Below are 22,510 nucleotides of genomic sequence, written 5' to 3'. Positions count from 1 at the left end.
TTCCCCTTCTGGGGCCTCTGGGGAGACTGGAACCCTAGGGTGCGATTAAAATGGTCTCTTTCCCTCACACTGGGTTAGTTTCCCTAACAATATTTATTTTGCAGGGAGCTGTGTATAACGTGGGAAGATCGGCGGGCCAGGGGTCGGGGAGCTGAAGGAATACAGGGGAAGCTGGCAGGGAGGTGGGCTCAACTTTGGGTAGAAGACTGCCTAACTTAGTTTCTTCTCAGAAGAGGTGCCAAGCAGTTACTTTTTTTTTTTTTTTTCCTGTGCAGACCCTGCCGTTCAAGCCAAAATTTCTGGCAGACGCTTGGCCCATTAATGAAATGATGGGGCCTGCGTGGCAAGGCTGCAAACACATCTCTTTTCCCCAAATGTTCCACGCTTCAGTGACCACACAAGCTATCGGACTCGCTTCAGGACCCACAACACAGCGGCTCACTTTTCACTGCAAAGGCTTAGGTGGGCCCCTCTGCCCCTCCCCCAGCTCCCTCTAAGCGTCCTGCCGGAGGCGTGCCTCAGGCTTTAAAAAACAGGGGGCAGTTTTGATTTGCATTTCTCTAATGATTAATGATGTTGAGCATTCCTTCATGTGTTTGTTGGCAATCTGTATATCTTCTTTGGAGAAGTGTCTATTTAGGTCTTCTGCCCATTTTTGGATTGGGTTGTTTGTTTTTTTGTTATTAAGCTGCATGAGCTGCTTATAAATTTTGGAGATTAATCCTTTGTCAGTTGCTTCATTTGCAAATATTTTCTCCCATTCTGAGGGTTGTCTTTTGGTCTTGTTTATAGTTTCCTTTGCTGTGCAAAAAGCTTTTAAGTTTCATTAGGACCCATTTGTTTATATTTGTTTTTATTTCCATTTCTCTAGGAGGTGGGTCAGAAAGGATCTTGCTGTGATTTATGTCATAGAGCGTTCTGCCTATGTTTTCCTCTAAGAGTTTGACAGTGTTTGGCCTTACATTTAGGTCTTTAATCCATTTTGAGTTTTATTTTTGTGTATGGTGTTAGGGAATGTTCTAATTTCATACTTTTACATGAAGCTGTCCAGTTTTCCCAGCACCACTTATTGAAGAGGTTGTCTTTTCTCCACTGTATATTCTTGCCTCCTTTATCAAAGATGAGATATCATCTCACACCAGTCAGAATGGCCATCATCAAAAAATCTAGAAACAATAAATGCTGGGGAGGGTGTGGAGAAAAGGGAACTCTCTTGCACTGTTGGTGGGAATGTGAATTGGTACAGCCACTATGGAGAACAGTATGGAGGTTCCTTAAAAAACTCAAAATAGAACTACCATACGACCCAGCAATCCTACTACTGGGCATATACCCTGAGAAAACCATAATTCAAAAAGAGTCATGTACCAAAATGTTCATTGCAGCTCTATTTACAACAGCCAGAACATGGAAGCAACCTAAGTGTCCATCAACACATGAATGGATCAAGAAGATGTGGCACATATATACAATGGAATATTACTCAGCCATAAAAAGAAACGAAATTGGGTTATTTGTTGTGAGGTGGATGGACCTAGAGTCTGTCATACAGAGTGAAGTCAGAAAGAGAAAAAAAAAATACCGTATGCTAACACATATATATGGAATCTAAGAAAAAAAAAAAAGGTCATGAAAAACCTAGTGGTAAGACGGGAATAAAGACACAGACCTACTAGAGAATGGACTTGAGGATATGGGGAGGGGGAAGGGTAAGCTGTGACAAAGTGAGAGAGTGGCGTGGACATATATACACTACCAAAGGTAAAGTAGATAGCTAGTGGGAAGCAGCCACATAGCACAGGGAGATCGGCTCGGTGCTTTGTGACCACCTAGAGGGGTGGGATAGGGAGGGTGGGAGGGAGGGAGATGCAAGAGGGAAGAGATATGGGAACATATGTATATGTATAACTGATTCACTTTGTTATAAAGCAGAAACTAACACACTGTTGCAAAGCAATTATACTCCAATAAAAATGTTAAAAAAAAACAACAGGGGGCAATAAACTTCAGAAGAAGGAAGAGGGAGAGAGAGAAAAATGTAAGCTTGTTAGCTGGTGTTTTATAAACACAGTGAAACCTGTCAGAACAGAACTGAGAGGGAATGGAAGGGAGGAGAGGAGACAGGATGAAAGCCCAAGAAACCCCCACTATAAACACAAGGACTGTGCAAGGATGCTTCACCAGAGAAACAGAAATAATAAGAGGAATCATTACCAGATGGCCCTTCTCGGGAAAGAAAGCAGGAGTGAAAACATTTCTTTTCAAATAATAATGTAAATCAAATTGCTAAACAGGTTCTCTCTTTCTCTCTGTAAATGACCTTGCACTCCGGGGCACCGGCTGATCAGGAGGACAGCTTCCCCTCCTTGGCCCACATGGCATGGTGGGGCTGGGGAGTGGGACAGCCTCACTGCTTCAGGAGGAATCTCCTCTTTGTTTTTCTTTCCTTCAGAGAGTCTTCACCTCAAGTGACTAAATGAAAAGGGAAAGCAGAGGAAGGTCACCATTGTCAGGATGAGAAAGCCAAGTTCCTTTGTTCAGGGGCCGGGCTCCTTGCTGAGCTCAGACAGCCCGAAGTAATCCGCATCAAAGCTAATAGGTCTCAATCAGGACCTCCGGCCACACTCGGAGTTTAGAGACACCCCTTTCTCTGAGAGGTGATGGATGCTTTCCAGACACTAATCCCTTCCCATTCCCCACTCTTTTAAAATGGGCCCATTATATTCTCTCATTTTTTAGGGGAAATGATGCCTTGAGGAGGGGATACTCATTAAATCCCCAGTGAGTTAGAAGACTAGCTCTCCTTGGAGGCTCTTCCACCCGCTGGAGAAGGTGCCAGGGCCCTAGACGGTGGACAGTGGGAGGTAATGACTACTAACATCGTCCATCAGTTTCAAAGTCCATCCATTTCAAAAGACCCTGGATACAGTGAGTGGGGTGAAACAAGAAATGTGCTTCAACAGTCCCCAGAATGACGCTAATGCTCTAAGAGCTAACTTTTTTGGAGCATTTCCTATGTGTCAGACACTGAGCTACGTGCCTCACATGGGTCATTTACTCTAGTCCTCACAACGACCCTCTGAGGAAGGAACTCCCATTCTACACATGAGGGAACTGAGGCTAGTAAGTGGCAGAACGAGGACTCAAACCTACATCTGATTCCAGAGTGTGCACTCCCGATGGCTACTCTCTATTGCTTGTGAGAAGACCCCTCCTTTCATCGGGAAATCCCATGTGGTCAGGAGGAAAGAGTCCCATGTCTGAGGTGAGAAGATCTGGACTGAATTCCAGCCCTGCCATCAGTTAGCGCTGCCCTTCCCTGGGCCGCAGGTTCTTTGTGGGATAGAAGTATTTACTTATCTCACCTGGTTAGGTTTTCTCAGGAAGAACTGATATCACCCTTAAGTCAGCAGTTCACTTCCTAGCCTCCATCTGCACAGGCATGTTTACTTTATGAAGGAGGGAGACACGTTTATGAGCACCTAAGAGCCACAAACATGAACACACACACACACACACACACACACACACACAAACACACACGACACAGGAGTGAGACTGTGAAGGCAGTGTATAGAGGTCTACAACAGACTCACACTTCAGAAATGGAGAGCAGAGGAACTTAAAGGGGAGGAGAGAGAGCTCAGGCTACGGAGCCAGAAAGCCTGGGCTCCAACCCGGCTCTGCCATCTACCAGCCATGGGACCTTGGGCAAGTCATTTGACTATAATATGGAGATGGTTACCCTTCCCTGCTGGGGTTTGAAGCTAAATGACACCAGGCTTTTAGCACAGAGGCTTGCATGCAGGAAGTGCTCAATACACACACTTCTCTTCCCCTTGCTGAGCAGGACCCTCGTTCGTCTGTCTTCTCCCTTTAGGTTAGTGACTGTTGCCGAAGGCGTCCTGGCTTGGGGGTGGGGGGTCACAGGGCCGCTGCTCCCTGGGTGCCCTCGCGGCCCTGCCTGCCGGCCTCTGTCTCACAGCGAGGTGCCGAGCTGCTTGCCCGCAGGGCTTACCTTCCTCGCAGCTCTCGCCCTTGTAGCCGGGGTCGCAGATGCAGGTGCCCACGATGCAGGTGCCGTGGTTACTGCAGGCCACGTCGATGCACTGGCTGGTGGGCACGTCACACTCGGCGCCCTTCCAGCCGCTGTGGCACAGGCACCTGCCCTTCATGTACTGGCCGTTCCCACTGCAGAGCACGGGGCAGGAGGCTGCAGAGACAGCATGGGAAGCCTGGCATGAGTCCACGCCCCACGCACCCCATCTGGCCTCTGTCCCCTTCTCTCCTGGGCTTCAGCTGCTTTGCCACAATTCCCACGTGTGTCCATCTGTTTGCTTCTCTTGCTTTATTTCATTCCAGTTAAAACACATCAGGAACCGTAGGTGAAGGTGTACAATGCAGGGCCTGGCGCAGTTGGTGCCCAACGAACGCTGCTTTTCCCCCGTCCCCCTCATGTTACTGGTGCTGCATGGTGGTCACCAGCATCCTTAGATAGGAGGCTTCAGTCTGGTCCTTGGGCTCACTGGAAAAGACAGCTGGGCCTCCTGCCCTCCCCGCATCTCTCCTCCAGCACCCTCCTCCTAGTAGCACTGCATTTTGCTTCCCCGTTCCTCACGTGCAGGGCCACTTACTATCATCTTTAACCCAGCCAATCTCAGCTTTCCTTGCCTTTCAGGTCTCCACTCAAGCCCCACACGCCGTTGCCCCCATAAGAGAATAATAGCTGAGCCCAACCTGGCTCTTTAAAGTATTGTCTTTCCATTTTGCCACTTAGCGTAAAGGGTTTTGTGATCGTCTGTACGAAGGACACTATATAGAAATAAATTACATTGCATTGTGCTGTAAGTACCTACCAGCCTTACTGAGATACAATAAGGCTGCTTTATACATGACTCTTAACTTTAAGTGCATATGGGATGAGACACTAATTCTTGTTAAAAGGCATGACTCTTCTCTCTGCACCACCTTCCCCCTGCTCCCACCTGGCTTTTTTCCTTTTTAAAACACTCAGCAGGTAATTGCTGTGCTTCCTCAAGGCCGCTGGCTCTGCTGTCTCACACTGGGTCTGTTTCACGTCAGGAAGAACAAGCAGAATCCCCATAGCAGCACCACGGCACGGTATTTGGAGGGCGCCGTTTCCTCGACCTGGAAAACCATCTCTGCCTTCCACCAATGAACGATTCAAGCATCTCGTCTTAGTTCCAGTGTCACCCCATCTGGGGAGCCTTTACTGGTCCTCATTCCATCCAAGCAAAGACCCTTTCATGCTGATAGATGTTCCCCGCATCTAACCTCGCTCTAGGCGTGCTTCACCTATCACTGACTGCTTTGTCATCGTCTATTTCCCTATCTGTCTCCCAGACTGAGAGGTCCTGGGCTTGGGTCTTGCTCCGTGTTGTAACCTCAGTGTCCAGCACAGAACCAAGCCCTAAAGGGCACTAAGCAAATGCCTGTTGCATGATGGAAGAGGTGGAGAAACCAGAGGAAAGGGCAATTTTAGTTTCCCCAAGAGGAGTGCCCAATTCTCAGGAGTTCAGATCTGCTTTGGCATTTTCCTTGTTAATTCTTCCAGGACAGAAATGAAGGCCAAAGGCACAGGCAGATCACAGGCAGGCTTTAAACTCTCCCTGTAGTGGTGACCATTAGCATCGTACGTGCCCGAACAGGAGGCCCCATTAGTGTCCTGTGTGGAGAAGGGCAGCCTCACCTCCCAGTCCCTCCCCTTGGTGGCCTCAGCCAAGACTCTGCCTCCACTGTTAGGTGGTAGGAACTGGAGCAGCAACTCAGGCCCTTCCACGAGGTCAGAGACAAACCACACTCGCTAAAGACAAACGTCCAAGATGCTTGGCAAAAGGCTGATCGGTCCCCCAAGGGGAAATCTACTTTTTAAAAGAACCCCCATGGCCACTCCTCCTGTTCTCACAATGGACATGGGGTTCCCTGTGGCTGCCCTTACCTCCCCAGTCATGCACCCATGGATAACACGGCTGGGTCAGCCAGGGCTCTGCCTGCGGACCTCCCCCTCAGGGCTTCAGAGGACTGGCTCTTGGGAGCCCTTCTCACAGGAGGCAGGAGCTGGCCTGGATTTCTGCGCTTGCTCGGAGAAGTGGGACCTGAACTTCCCACGGGGCCGCAGGGTGGACCTTGTAAGCCCACAAGCGGGGTTCTCACCTCGACCGCAGTCAGGGCCCAGGAAGCCCAGGAAGCAATGGCAGGTCCCAGAGATGCAGTCGCCATTGCCGTAGCAGTTGCTGGGGCAGTTATCCACGGATTCTGTGGGAGAAAAGAGAAACAGAGTTGCACACGGAAGCTTCTTTACCCAAACAGAGGGCCTGGGAATCCAGCCTCAGGTTAACTAGGACCCACACATTTGAGTGCTTCTGGCCCAGTCGGTGAAAGGAATCAATAAAGTTAAAAATGATATATTTACTCTTACCGAGGTACATCTCAACCGACGTTAAGAGACCTGTTTGGGAAAATGTGTACCTAAACCAATTTTTTTATAAATCAACTTTGTATCCACAAATGCAGTAGAAATTTCAGCTACAAACATTGGGAGAAAATAGTTTAACCCATTAGTGGTTATCTTTGGAGGCTGGGTTATGGGGTGATTCTTGGGGTCTTCTTGACACTCTTCTATGTTTTACATTTTTCTCATAATGGGCTGATGCTCCATGAATTTGTTTTTTCATAAAGCTACTGGGGATTTGCAAATCTGTCTCTTCCCACTTCTGATTCTCCATCTATCAGTCCAGGCCCCAGCATCTCTCACCGGGGCTCACACGACGGCCTCATGGCTGGCCTCTCAGAGTCCTCTCCCCGTCTCCCCCTGATTCATTCACCACCCAGCAGCCTGAGCCATCTCTCTAAAACACTCTGATCCTGTCATTCTCTGGCTTAAAACCCTTCAATGGCCCCCCATTTGCCGAAATGAAAAAATCCAAGCTCATTCAAAATGCGTCAGAGTTTTCCTTCACATTCCCTTTGCCGTACCTGCATCCCCAGCATTGCCGATCAGTGCCCACCTTCTGCAGCGATGCTACTTTCTCTAATTCTTCCTAACATTGTACATTCGGTATCGTCTACGTGACATGCCAAGGAAATATAGGATTCATTTCAGAAAGACTTTAGTAAAAAATTAATCAATGTTTTGTAGCTCCAGTTAGTAAACCTGTTATCTAGGAAGTCTTTATTTGGAACAGCTCGTTTCTCAATAATGCTGGACATGGAATGAAGGAAGAAGCCACTACATCGTGAATGCCTTCTTTGTGCCACGTATTTCCACAAAGGTTATTTCGGTTCACTGTCACGAAATCTTCAAGCATGTATCAATATTCCTATTTTACAAACAACAAAGAAATGACAAGATGAGGAGGCTGATAGAGAGATGAAGTGACTTGCCGAAGGCCCTGGAGATACTAAGTCATGGACGCCACATCTGAACCCAGGCCTCTGGACTCCAACCCCTGGTCTTCTTCAATGATGCTATGCTATCTGGGCCTTAAAGGAACTAACTCTTCAGCAGAAGCCAGGGATGAACAAGGCAGATGTGTGGGCCAGTGAGGCCAGTCCTGAAGACAGCAAAGGACCAGTTGGAAGGTAGCGAATTGTAGGACTTTCAGAGCTTGAAGGGATTGAAGAGACCACCTAGTCTAATAGTCTCATTTAATAGAGAAGGAAACTGTGACCCATAGGGAGGGCAGTGACTCACCCAAGGTCTCCGAGAGAGTCAGCAGAGTCAAGTTAAAGCAGAGAAAAGGTTAGTGCGGTGGGGCAGAGCTAAAGATTCAACCTGTTGTCTTAGCTCCCAAGTGTAAGTCATGAAGCCAAGACTAAGACCTCTGTTAAATGAGATGTCACCATATGAGACATGAGTCGTATGTACAGGAAAGCTGTGGCTTAACTGGGAGGCCGGGGTAACAGCTGTCACCCAGGCAGCAGCACGGGGCGTGGAAGCTCTGCCTAGAGGTAAGGAGACCTGGTTCTGGGGCCCATCCTTCTAGAATCATGCTGGGTGACCTAAAGTAACTTCCTTCCCCTCTCTGGGTCTCACCTTCCTCATATGTGAAATGAAGGCGATAGCAGAGATGATTCCCAGGACTGCTTCCTGTTCTAAAATTCTATAAGCATCTTGCAGAAAAGGTGTCCAGACAGGGCATCAAGCCTTAAATCCAGGAAATCACTGGATTAGGGCAATGCAATGGCAGCTGATATGGGGTAAAACTAGCAGGGGGAAGGCTTCTTGGAGGAGGTGAGCTTGAAAAATGGCTTGAGTATGGATAGACGGGGGAAAGGTGGGGGGATTTTGAGGTGCTCACAGCATGGTGCATTTCCCAAAAAGGTCTCTTCCCAGCTGTCTGCCGTTATCAACAGTGAAAAGACTGAAAACATTTGGGAAAAGGGCTCAGATGTATGCTTCCTTTTGTGAGCGGGTGGAAAATTCCCCTCGCGCGCTGTCCCTCTGCTATCCTGAGCAGCATATGACAGTAACACAGAGTTAAGAACAAGAGGGCCTAGTCTAGCCTGTGTTCTCATTTCAGGGAGTCTGACGCTGTCTGGGACCTGGCAGAGCGAGGCTCATGAGCCAGGGCCCTGAGCATCTCTGCTCTCCACTGGTTTTGCCTGGGAGAATCCATATGCCTTTAAGTCCCTAAAGCCTCTATGTTAGGAGTGGCTTCCGAAACACTGTTTTTATAGAGAATAACTTCGGACGTTTCCTTCTGAATATTCTTTTAAAAATAAGAATTTTGAGTAAAGTTTAAGGCAAGATTATTTTCTCTTTAGGCTACTGGCTAATGGTACAAATGGAGGGTGGGTTCTACCTGCAGGCTTGCAGGAGGAGTACAGGACAGAGAGGCAGGAGGCCTGCTTCTAGCTCCTGTTCTGCTACTGAAGGGCTCTGGGACCTTGGCCACAGCACTCGATCTTCCTGCACCTGTTTCCTCAAATGTCACCTCCTCTGACAAGACTTCCTCATTTCTTAAACAGGCTAAGATATTCCTGGGACTTTTTCCATCACCCCTATTAAAGCACGAGATAGGCAACACTGTTGACTGCGAGGACAGGACATCCTTGAGGACAGAAACCGAGTATATTCACTTACACATTTGCCCTGCTGTCCAAAGAAGGGTCTCAGTAAACATTTGATGCTGTCCCTGAAAGAATTTGGCTAGATGTTCTCAGAGATCCCTCCCAGATCTAAAATTCTATGGTCTAGGCCTTCTCAAACCCAGTGGTATAAAATATGTCTCCTCATACAAGTACCATAATTTCCAGCTGTGTTTTTTTTTCTTTTTTTTTTTCCTTTCTCTCTCTTTTTTTTAATCTTTCTTTCTTTTTTCTTTTCCAGCTGTGTTTTTAATAGGATCAGTTGCAGGTTAAGTGTCACACGCTTTCTAGATTTTGATTTATGAAGTCTGTAAGACACAAACCTGTTAATTCAAAAAGTCTTCCTAGTGAAAAAGTCAGTCAAGTATATTTTCTGTGACTGAGTATCATGTTGGTTGCTGAATCTGACAGAATAGAAGCCTGTTTGCTACAAAACTTGCCTCAGGCTGCTGGTGTCAGAAGGCAGAAGTTTTAGGAGATGTGGAATAATTTTACGACAGCAACATGGAAGTAGAGACATTTGGAGAATATTTCTTTTTGATGAAATGTTTTTGTATATAGTTTTTCTTCCACTTGGAAGGATTTCAACTACTTGGGGTCCACTTGGAATCCTACAAATAATGAGTTTCCATTGACCAGATATCTCTATGCTAAATGCTAGTACAGAAGTGACACTCACTAGCTTGGGAGAAGTGTGAACTTTATCGCATAAACATGTTATGTTTTCAGTTAGTGTCTGGTGAGTTTCTTCCCCCTATAGTTCCTTCCTGCTTTGCTCATGTTCACACTGCAGCTGCCTTCATGTAGTACAAGGTGTACCTTAGATCTGCTCAGATCTGAATGAAAAATTCAGCTGCCTGTAAATAACTGATTTTCGTAATTGGGTGTATGGTATGGTAGAAAACAGGGGCCTTTCCCCCAGCTTTTGCTTTTCTATCACAACAGTGTGTTCTGCTAGGAAATCTGATTTTCAGGAACTTGTTTTTCCTTCCATCGATATTGGAATGCAGAATTTAAATGTTTCCTGAGCTCATTCTCTGGACATGTGTTCTGAGTGGGTGTGTTCTCTGGATGTTGACCAAAATATTGCTCGAAATACAAAGGGGCATCTGCAGAAGGAAGAAAAGACAACAACGGTCCTTCCTGGAGAGAACACAGGAGACGGGAAACTATAGAGGCCTTTGGTGAAGCCACAGCAGTGCCTCATTTTGTCTGCTCACCACGCTTCTCCAGAGACAAATCATTAGCGTCGCCATGTCAAGGTGAACGATGATCACAGTTGGGAAGTATGTCCTCCCGAGTCTAGGGCTGATGTCTGGGAAAGCCTGCCTTCATTTGCCACCTTCCGCTTTTCTTATTTGAAATCCCGGAGCCTCGTTTTTGCAGGAAACAAGGAGAGACCACAGAGGGAAATTCTGCCTGAAGGAGGACTACTGGGCAGTGTAATTGCCTACTGGACTCCAGTTTCACAGGGGCAGTTATACGAGAAGGGGAGAGGAGGCTTTTCTCCTTTATTAGCTCACTGTGGTGTGGGCACACCTGCTTCGTGCCCTGCTCTGAGCAGGCAAACCTTTGCAGTGATGGAGCCTGAGGTTGAATTCCAGCACCAAAGACAGAAGGGACCAGTTGTGAGTGAGGTCAGAGCCCACTAGCCGTCCTTGTCTCTCTTTTCTGCTCACCCAGCACTTATCCCCCCGCCTCCCCCAGCACCTCCTCCATGTATTGCTCGCCTGTGATGTGTCCCAGCTAATAAAAGCCTGCGCTAGCTACCTACAGCTCCTTCCTCTGCTTCTCTTGTCTCTCCTTAAGCTGTAACAGTGGATGTTGGCAACTTTTTGGAGGCACTTGTTTATAGAGCCAAGGTCTACCTATTGCCAAGAGAGATGTACTCTTTGATGCCTCCTTTCGGCTTCTCTTTAGGAGGATGGATGCTAACGCTTCAGGCAAGAAGGAAGGAACATGGACTCCAGAACAGCCCATTGGATGATTGGATACATCGTCTTGTCTACAGCTGGTGAAATTTATACTCTAGGTTACATCTATTACATCCCCTTCGATCCTGAAGCCGGGGCTGGGTTTGTTGTCGACAACCAAAAGAAGAGAGGGAGACAAACTAGACAGCAAAGCTGGGTGTTAATTCTACAGTTACTCTGACAGAGACCCTTTCATTCCCTCAAATGGAATTGTGAAAGGTCTATCATATATTCTAATGTATTCCTTGTAATTATGAGAATTAGGTACTTTTGCCACCATTTCACAGTCTCACATGGAGACTGAGAGCTGAAGTCACTTTCTCAAGGTCACACAGCTGTAAGGGTGAAGCTGGTAGGTGAACCAAGTTCTATCTGAAGCCAAAGTTTATGGTATATGGCCTGGACCAAAATATGGGATCCAGTCCCATACTAGCTATGAGCCCTATGGACAAGGCATCTCTAAACATCAGTTTCTTCATCTGTGAAATGGGGTTAATAACAGCACCCACCTCAGAGGGTTATTTTGAAGGCAAATAGTGCTACGCTGTGTATGTAAAGAGGTTTGCCCAGGACTTGGCAGAGTTGGTATTTTGGTTTTAAGGAAGGTCACACATGCTTTCCATTTGTGAACCAAAACAGCACACTAACTTGGTCTAATGAATCCAAACAAGGCAATATGGGTTACTGGGGGGTAAACACACATACACACACGAAACACACAGAAACTCTCCACAGTAAAAACAGGAAAGCAAACAAGCAATGTGCTGAATGTGATGACGGCAGGCTATTTGGGTAAATTTCCTCCTGGGGAAAAAGAACTGTCAAAGCAAATTAAACCTGTTGTCTCCCAGAAGCCCAAACACAGGCCAGCTCATGACAACATCTGAACGAACTTTTCCCCCCGTGCACTCCAGTTTGGCACTGGGCAGGTGCAGGTGCTGGAAAGCTGTTCTGCCGCCTATGAGGCGTCAGTCTGTAGGTGCCCCAGCTTTCTTTGCAGATGATGGGATTCAAAGGCCTTCAGTCTGCAACAGTCTAGGTCAATGCAATGACAAAAATCTGACAAAGCCTCTGACAGCCTGGGCTTGAAGCCAGTTCTGCACTGGCATTTGAACTGGGAGATCTCTTTTCAGTCCTACCCCAGAAGTCTACCAACCACCATTAAGAGCAGCTCCAAGGAGGGATCTAAGAAAAAGATTGTTCCCTTGATTATATTCAGTCTTGGTTCTTTGTCAATTATTTCTCTGGGGGCAAACCGAATTTCACCAATGAGACTGTGAGCTCCTTGAAGACATGCATTATGTCTGGTTCTCCAAAGAGGCAAGTCCTCAGTAATGTTTGTTGTATTGAGAAGCTAAGCAGGAGTGCAATGGAGGAAAGGGGTCAGGGTCATGGACATGGCACAACAGTCAGACTCAAGAGAACAGCGGGTGGCCAGCAAAGCTGTTGTTTCCTTGTCCTATATTTTTAGATGTGCAATGTCTAGAAGAATGCAGGGAGTGATAGGAAGTTCAACTTTGCATTGCACTCTCAGACTGTATTTGGAGCTCAGCTGTTCACATCTGGGAGGCACATTTAAGAGCCCAATAAGATAAACTGGAGCATGTTCATCGAAGAGCAACTGGATGGTTAAGAGAACTTGAAATCACATTGCAAATACAGAATTCTTGAGAGAGTTGGGACTTTAGCTTACTAAGGGAGTATGAACCCTGCTTAAAAATAACTAAAGGGCTATTATGGGAAATAAGGATTAGACTTTTGTTTTGGTCCTAATAACTGGACTTAGGTCCAATGAGTAAGGACTATAGTCCTTGGGCAATGGAGTGGGTTTGAAAGAAGAAAGAATTTTGTAAGAGAATACCACTTACTATGTTGGGTTATCTTCTGTTGATGTATATGTATCTACCTAAATATTGTAAACTTCATGAGGGCAGGAAATGTGTTATTCATCTCTGAATCTCTAGTAAATAGTCATCCTTGACTCAAAGCAGGTCTTAAATGAATCTTTGTTAGTTGAATGGCCAAATGAACAGGCTATGTGAGCTATAAGGGCATATATTTTCAGTCACTGATGTACTGCAGGAGAGGGCAAATTAATGACTGGGATATTGCAGGGAGATTAAAGATAGACAGTATAGCATCTTCCAAATTGGAAATCTCACAGTGCTATGAGTCATGGTGTAAGGGAACATGCCTGGATTGGATCAAGAAACTTGGGTTCTTTACTTACACAACAGAAATAGACTCATAGGTTGGAAGCCACCTAAGTGCCCACTGACAGAAGAATGGATAAAGATGTGGTACATATATACAATGGAATATTACTCAGCCATAAAAAAGAATGAAATAATGCCATTTGCAGCAACATGGATGGACCTAGAGATTGTCATAGTGAGTGAAGTAAGCCAGACAGAGAAAGACAAATATAATATCATATGATATTGCTCACATGTGGAATCTAAAAAATTGGTACAAATGAACTTATTTACAAAACAGAAATGGTCACAGATGTAGAAAACAAACTTATCATTACTGGGGGGAAAGGGGGGAGGAAGAAATTGGGAGATTGGGATTGACATATACACACTACTATATATAGAATAGATAAGTAATAAGGACCTACTGTATAGCACAGGGAACTCTTCTCAATACTCTGTAATGACCTATATGGGAAAAGAATCTAAAAAAGAGTAGATATATGTATATGTATAACTGATTCACTTTGCTGTACAGCAGAAACTAACACAACACTGTAAATCAACTATACTTCAGTAATAAAAAAAGAATAAGAAACTTGGGTTCTCATCCTACTCCTGCCACTACCTTCTGAGGCAACCTTAGCCATGTCCCCTTTTTCTCTCAGGAACTTTCTCTTCATCTACAAAATTCATTAAATGTATTCAGCAAACATTTCTTGAGCATCTCCTCTGGCTCGGGATGTTTCCCGGTGCAGTGGATGACTTGTATGATCTTTCAGGTCTAAGATCCTGTGATCTAATGAATCAGATCAAATTGTCACTACTTAGAAAACTATACTCCCATGAAAAAGATGAGAAAATAAATCATGATGATGTTTATGGCCTGAGGGAGAGAAAGGAAGTTTGCTCCTTCAAGGGCGGACTCCAGCTTTTTAAACCTCTCTCTGTGTCCTCAGATAACTGGCCTCACATTATAATGTACTGTGCGAGAGGGGCCTCCAGTGAGTCACTGAGGCCAAGGGCACAGGGATGGGAACACAGAGCAGGTGCCTCACTGGCTGCTTCTGGCTAAGAGCTCCTACCTCTCTCCCCGGGGCTGCTGGCAGCAGCTTTCACAGATGCCGGAGTCCCCAGAGTTGGCTCTGCTGCCTTTCCCAGAGAACTCTGCACATGCGTAGCCTGTGGCCATGCTCCGTGAGCATATGCCAGGGAGGCCACTGAGACACACGGCAAGTGGTGATGACACTGCCCAGTGCCATGCTGTTCAAGAGCACAAGGGCCTTCCAAGGAGACGTACTTGCTCTCATGCTTGGATACACTCTTCCTTCCTTTATAGATGTATCCATCCTTCACCCACAGCTCCTTCTGAGGAGCGATGCTCTGCCCACAGTTCCTGCCTAAGCAGTAGGCACAGGTAGACCAGATGACCGGCCACAGCTGACTGGACTGGGACCCAAGGAGAGTCATTTCATAGGCTGCCCAGCGCTCTATGACGTGGCCTGGTACACAGAGGCTCTGGGCCAATCAGAGTCCTACTCTAGTATTTGAAATCAAATGTGCCCAGGGAATGCGACAGCTGGTCAAAAGAGTGGAAGCCAAGAGACATGATGGAAAGAGAGGGGCTGGGGAGGTTCTTCTGGCCAGGTAGGAGCCCACGTTCAGAGGACGCAGTCCTGAGTGCGCAGAGGAAGCCGGCCTATTGGCTGGGAGAGGTAAATGGAGTGGGAGCTCAGAGAGAGGCACGAGGTCACACCGCCCATGAGAAGAAGAGAATGACGGGGACTGGGGAGCAGACTGGGCTCCCAGAGGCTTCTCAGTGCGTATTTTAGTCCCAAGCCCTGTGAACCTTTCTGAAACTACTTCACCACCACACCTGCCTTTCCTTGAGGTGGGCTGAGTGTGTTTTTGCTTCTGGCAACCGAAAGTACCCTGACACATCCATTCGCCTTGAACCTTATCAGCTCTACCTGATAGTTACCAGGCTTTGATGATAAGTGGCAAGTGCAGGACATGATGTTTTTAAAGCATTTCTGCATACAGCTGTATACAGTTTTATTTGATCCTTACAATAGCTCTGTATGCAGGAAGGGAAGGTGCTCTTTATTATTCCCCATTTTATAGATGGGAACACAAAGGCACAGAGAACTCGCTCAAGTTCATGCAGCTAACAAGTGACAGGGCTAGTATTAAAATCTATATTTCTCCTCCCACCTAATTGAGGGATTCCTTGACTACACCACAACTGCCAATCCAGTAAGATAACACGCCGATCCCACTCCTTTTGCCTCCAGTTACAGAGTGAGGACGACACAAAGGATGCTGCCAGGGCCAGGAAATTCCAAATGGTACCTAATTTGGTTTTGTTAATTGAAATTCTGGTTTTAACATACCTGCCAGCATTCAAATATCGAAATGTGGCTCTGGCCCCTCACACTGTATCATACTTGGGCAATAATATTGTTCCATCATTTGTTCACTGATAATTCATTCAAACAAGTCTCTGTTAGCTCCACTGTGCTGATGCCATCAGGAGGACCTGAAGTGTGGTCCTTGTTCTCAAGGAGCAGTAGAAAGGCTCCAAAGGAGCCTTTGGAGTCAGGCAGGTCTGGGACTAAATGTCAACTCTGTTACTTCTAAGGGTGAGACTTAGAGAAAGTCACTATATGAGTCTCAGTTTACTCATCTGTGGAATGAAAAAATCGCTTGTCTTACACACTTGTACAGATTAAATAAAACCAGTGTGTGTGTGTGTGTGTGTGTGTGTGTGTGTGTGTGTGTGTGTATAAACACACACCTGGTACATGACAGGTGCTCAGGAAATGTTGCTTGCTCCTGTCCCTAGCATAGTTTTTTCCAAACTTTATCCTGTGTCAGTTCCCCGAGAGGCTTGTTAAAACATGGATTGCTGGGCCGTACCCCCAGAGTTTCCGATTTAATAGGTCTGGGTCCCAGGTGATGTTCATGCCCTTGGTCTGGGTACCACCCTGAGAACCACTGGTCTGGAAGAAAGGCTGAGATTTTTGCACACAGGTTTATAAAAACAAGCCAGAGGGGACTGAAAGATCTAAACTATGCAAGAATGCAAAAGAATTCATGGACCACTTCCAAAGAGAAGCGTTTGATCCTCCAGGAGGGAGTGTTTGAATAGCTCTTAAAGAATAGGCAGCTTTTTGAAATGCAAAGCAGTCCTGGGCAAGATGGGGGTCGGGTGAGAGCCAGATCCAGAGGAATCACCTTTGCTGCTCCCACGAAGTGATCTGCTGATATCACGCCAACTCCACGTCAAGTCTGTCTTTGGAACAAATTATTTAAGAAATCAATTTTGGGTTTTTTTGGTGTTTTTTTTTTTGTTCAGTTTTTTAAAAGCTCAACTTGGCTGCTGGCTAGAGAGTTCCATCTAATGAGCATCACTTTGTGTTAAATTATTCTGTGATGACAGACAATGGAGGAACAGAAAAAGGTTCTGAGGAGGTGGGTGGGGGGGACTGCTAATTATTCTCCAATCTTTTATCCAGGCTTGTCACCAAGCTTGACGCTGCTTACAAAGCACCTAGAAAACCAAGCCCTCAGTCCCCCTTGCATGTCATGTCTGAAAATGCACAGAAGGATGATGTAAAGATGACCTAGACACCTGCAGATTAAAAAGGCCCATGGTGGCCTGGCCTTGGCTTGGAAAATGGCAATGTCTGGTCGGCATCACCTCTGGCCTGAACCACTGCATCAGCCCTCCAAGCGGACTTCTGTTTCCAGCCTCGTCCCTGTCAGTCTGTCCTGCACCTGGAGGCCAGAGCTGTCATCCTGAAATTGAGTCTCTTCGGGCCACCGACAAGGCCGCTGTTCCTTAGCATCTAGAGTTGATACCACAAACCGGAGGCTTATGGACACTTTTGTTTGCAAAGTGTTTTAAAAAATTTGAATTAGTTGCCAGAATTTTTCAAAAAGGAGAATTCACAGAAAAATCTGAATGGTGGCTTTTCTTGAAAAATCGGAAGATCCAGCATGGCAGCAATCTCTCCTCGTTTAGGAGAGGCCCAGATACCGTGGTTGTCCACAGCCCCAACCTGCAGCTTCCCGCACTGCTGCCACCTGCCTGGGTCCCAGAGGCATCTGAACATAGGACGCCAGCCCCGAAGCAGCGCTTCCAGACGTCACTTATTTGGGTGCTGCCTTTACGTTGTTGCCATAGCCACACACCATCTGTCCTCTTAGTCACTGAGTATTTTTAGACTCATTTATTTTCTTAAACAAATTTATTTTAAAAAGAAATTCAAAATAATAGTTTGATATACCTAATTATACTTTTTCTAGTTTACTAAAATAAAAACCCAATTTTTGAAGTAGAGTCTGTCTATGCATAATATAAAATAATCTCAAGAACTATAAGAAACACTGGAGGGGAGAAAGCCCACATTTCGGAACCGGGAGGTGAATGCTCCAATTCCCTTTCCAAGCTAACTTCTCTGCCACAGGGGTCCTCCTCATGGCCTCTCTGTGTTGCTGCCAAATTGCTCCCCCCAGCTCCTGAACCCACCCACCCTTTTCAGCCTCCCTGACTGTGCCCACGCTGATGACTTCACCTGTAAAGCCTTCAGAAAGAAAAAGACAAATACCGTATGCTAACACACATATACGGAATTTAAGAAAAAAAAAATGTCATGAAGAACCTAGGGGTAAGACAGGAATAAAGACACAGACCTACTAGAGAATGGACTTGAGGATATCGGGAGGGGGAAGGGTAAGATGTGACAAAGCGAGATAGAGGCATGGACAGATATACACTACCAAACATAAGGTAGATAGCTAGTGGGAAGCAGCCACATAGCACAGGGAGATCAGCTCGGTGCTTTGTGACCACCTGGAGGGGTAGGATAGGGAGGGTCGGAGGGAGGGAGATGCAAGAGGGAAGAGATATGGGAACGTATGTGTATGTATAACTGATTCACTTTGTTATAAAGCAGAAAATAGCACACCATTGTAAAGCAATTAGACTCCAATAAAGATGTTAAAAAAAAAAAATAGCCTTCCCCTCAGCACCTTCCCCTTGTCCAAGTCCTACCTAACCTTCAAGGCCCAATTTAAATACCACCTCTTTCACGCAGCCTCCCCAGATTCCTCTTAGCAAGACAGACCTCACAGTCTCTCATCTGAATCTAAACAGCAATTTATTTCTATCCTTCGCTTATCACCTACTGCTGTCTACCTTGCAGTCTAGTTATTTATGAGCACGGCTCCTTTTCTCTAGTAGGTGGCAAACTCCCTGAGAGGAAGGGATCCATTTCCCTTCCCCTTCCTTGTCCGTGTCTCCCCAGTGGTTGGCACACCGCCTTGTCTAGAGTGGCTGTTCACTCAACGCTTGCTAAGTATCAAATGACAAAGGGCCATGTGTGGCTGACTTCATGTCCTCTGGTGTGTCCAGCCTCAGCCTCTAAGGCTGGGCTCCTTCTGTGGGGCCTGGACTGTCTATTTCCTTGCTGATTTCTTCTTTTTTTAAAAATTTATTTTCTAACTTCGTTTTTATAAATTTTTTTCCAGACCTGTGGCTTCACTTTCATATCTCTTCCTCTGGGCCTGTTTCATTCAGCCAGACACAATATTGGGCTCTCTACTCGCCAAACAGCACTAACCACATATTTTGGGAACATGTAGTAATAAAACTTTGCAGGGCCCCCATTCTTCTCTCCAGCAAGAGCTGTCAAGATGGCGTCTGGGAATTACGTGCTTGAATTACTTCCACCTGGACATGACACAGTAAAATGATTAACAAGATGGATATATTCTCAGACTCTGGTGGATTTTTCTTTACAATACTTATAATGCATAGTTGCTGTTGTGAAAAGTTTATGGAACCTTCCGGCCACCTCTGATTCTCTGGCAGAAGCAAGACTTTAAGCCACCAATATACTAGGTTATAACATAAATGTTAGGTCCTGCCTGGGCCTGACGTGGAGGGGAAGTCTCCCAAGTTCCCTAACCAATGAAACGCTGGCCAGGCCATGTGCCAGGCTGTCCTCATGCTGAAGCACTAGGCCACAACCCCTGTGGCTGGCCAGCCTTCCTCCTGGGCTCCTTGCACTTGTCTCCTGGGCTGGAGTGTGAGCACACCCAGGTGTGGTCAGCTGGGTCCTGCCTCCCGGGCTGCGTCTCCAGGCCCTCCGTTCCTCAGAGCTGTATGTCACCTCTGGCATAATTCGGCTTCACTTGTCTGGAGCTCCCTGACCCATGACTGAGCATGGGCCATGCAATCAGAACCTGGGTGTGACTTCCAGTTTTTTCCCTGGGAAAACCATTTAGGGTCTCTGAAGCCTGGTTTTCTTACTCACCTATCTCATAGCGGGGTTGGGGGTAAATGAGATAATGCACGTGAAGCAATTAGTGGGGCTTACGGTAAATGTCTCATCAGTGGTAGAGGTAAAACGAAACCAAGTCAAAACACATCAAACAAAGTAAACCCATTTTTGGCTAGGCCAAATCAGAGGCTGTGTAGTGTAACAGAACGAGCACAGACTTTAGAGTGAGACCCCTGGCGTTCCTACCCCACTCTGCCACCTCCTATGTGACCATAAGCAAGTCAGTTCCCCTCTCTGTGCCCGTTTCCTTTTCTGAAAAGGAGGTATAGGTGTTATAGTATAACAACTGTAGGTGGTATAGTATTAACATCTGAACCCCTATGGATGGGGGCTATGGACCCTTCTAGCGGGTATTTCCTGGCTGCCCCCGAGCTGTCCTCAGCTCACTCCTTCATCAGGGCCTCCTGGCATGTTGCACCTGAAGGTGTGTGTACTTTATGACAACAGGACAGAGGGAGCCCGAGAGCTTGGAAAAGCAGCAACCAATGCTCCAACACCATCTCCACACAGGACTGGCTTTTGTTATCAGGGCCCAGCTGAGTCCATGTAGATTATGTTTCTTCCACCTGCATGACACACTACAACATATGGGATGTGTCCACACGGAGGTACCAGGGTGCTGAATTCTCTTTTCCTTTCAGCTTAATCCTCTAAGGTATGGACGAACATTCCACAGACATCACCCCTCCTTTCTGTGAAAGATGAGTTGTAAGGGACTGGCCTTTCCTAGAAACCCCTGGGGACATTACCCGTGAACCCCCTTCATACTGGCCAACCCCTCGCTTCTTCCCTCTGTTACCTCTCACCCTCAGGACCCTGCCTGCGGCCACAACAGAGGAGACCAGTTCTGCGGACTGGGACTGATCCATCGCTATACCCACAGTGTGGGCCCAGCGGCCAAAGACAGAGCATCTCTCACACACAAACACACACACACACACACACACACACACACACACACACACACACACACACACACACACACACACAGGCTCTGTTAGCCTGAAGGTGATGAGGGCTGAGCTTGCTGGGTCTGGAGGCTTCCAAAGAATATAGTAGAAGCAGCCAAAACAGATCATCACCTTCCCAGGGAAAAGACTCCCCTGCTGAACCTTCTGCCTCCCCTTGGGGTTGGGGTAAAACGCCCCTTGACTCTGAACCTTGCGCCTATAGAGGCCGTATCTCTGGCTGCATTAGCCTTAGTGGCTGCAGAGCCTCCTGTCACTCGGCTCTGCACTCCCGGCGCTGGCCAGTGTTCCAGAGGATGCGGGGGCATGTCCTCTCCAAAGCAGTCTGGTCTGAGGGGACGGCTGCTCTGGTCATCTGACGGTTTGGAAGGTTGATGGGGAGCATCTTATTTTTTTGAGGTACACAGGCCTCTCACTATTGTGGCCTCTGCCGCTGCGGAGCACAGGCTCCGGACGCGCAGGCTCAGCGGCCATGGCTCACGGGCCCAGCTGCTCCGTGGCACGTGGGATCTTCCTGGGCCGGGGCACGAACCTGTGTCCCCTGCATCGGCAGGCGGACTCTCAACCACTGCGCCACCAGGGAAGCCCGGGGGAGCATCTTTAATTCATGATGGCTTAGGGTAACCCCTCTTCCCTCCCAGACTCTGGGGAAATCCCAACCTTCACACTCAACTGCCAGGACAGCAAATGAAGAGAAAGACACTGCACAGAGAACACTCTCAAAAGCATCCTCTGAGAGTCAGAGACGGCTTTGGCCTCTCGCTCTTCCATCTAAGCTTCTTAGATTTCTAGTGCAGACATAGGTTTTTTATAATAAAGAAATAAATTCAGACACTCAATAAGGTAACAATAATACTAATAATGGCCCTCACCACCATCCTCTGTTGAGTTCTACTGTGTGTTAGGTACTGCGATAAGCATGCTAACCTCATATATTATCTCATTTAACTCTCACCCCAGCATTGACATCGGTATCATTATCCCTGTTTTTCAGAAGAAATGGAGGCTCAGAGAGTTGAGATGCCTTGCCCAAGACTGCAGAGCCCAAAATTGTTAGGTCTCCCAAACAACTAGTTACTGAAAACCTACTATGTGCCAGGTGCCAGATTAACTGATTCAATGGCTCCCTTCTCTGCATCCCCCTCCCCACGCTGCTCAAGCTAGGGTACGGCTCAGGTGAAACTGCACTGCAGTTAGCTGTCTCCACGCCTGCCTCCGCCAGTGCAATTAGAGCTTGGAAGGCCGAGGTGGGGTCTAAGCCCCTCTGTAGCCCCAGGACGCAGTTCACGTCTTGGTGAAGGGCAAAGGCTTGGTAAATGGTTAGGTGAGATAGAATGAAGGGACAACCTCTGTCCTCACTGTCTGATCCAGGTGACAAGAAGATGGGTCACCATGCAGTAAGTTCCTGCAATGGATAAATGTGTAAAACCCAGAGGAGAAGGCAACACCTCAGGGACCCCCATGAAGGCACCGTAGCTCAGCACTGGGGGCTGGGCAGATAGTCTGCAGGTAGAGAAGGGTCCTGGGGTTACTTAGAATGAGAGGAAGATGTTCAAAGGCAGGTATTCTCGGAATCAGGTGGAGAGGCACTGCTGGAATTTAGGATAGGCAGTGGAATTGAGGCTGTGAAGGGCAGTCAGCTGATGGATGCCAGTCATGGGGACCAAAGAGATGCCCCACAGTCCAAGCTGCAGACCCAAAGGAGCTTCACTTTAGGCAAATCAAAGGGCCCACTGTTCCTCTCTGCACAGCTTTCTGAGACTGACAACAACCGGGCTGCCTGCAACTACAGGTCTAGGCCTAGGGCTCTGAATTCCCCCAGAAAATGTCTTCATTCAGACACTCAGCTAGTCAACGTGCCTCTGCTTGGGGGTTCAGCCTCAAAGTACACATTAAAGAATACGAGAGCCCAC

The 22,510-nt window shown here is 47.1% G+C and overlaps 1 protein-coding gene across 1 annotated transcript in view; it reads right to left on the bottom strand.

Annotated features, from left to right (window-relative positions):
• Positions 1 to 22,510, bottom strand: part of TENM4 (teneurin transmembrane protein 4) — a 390,999-nt gene that overhangs the window by 147,722 nt on the left and 220,767 nt on the right. The window contains 2 exon segments of the mRNA XM_032640774.1: positions 4,019 to 4,213; positions 6,175 to 6,276. Of these exon segments, the coding sequence (XP_032496665.1) occupies positions 4,019 to 4,213; positions 6,175 to 6,276 (297 nt within the window).

The sequence above is a fragment of the Phocoena sinus genome, chromosome 8 (assembly GCF_008692025.1).
Source record: "Phocoena sinus isolate mPhoSin1 chromosome 8, mPhoSin1.pri, whole genome shotgun sequence".
NCBI lineage: Eukaryota > Metazoa > Chordata > Mammalia > Artiodactyla > Phocoenidae > Phocoena > Phocoena sinus.
This window is presented reverse-complemented; position numbering and strand designations above follow the sequence as displayed.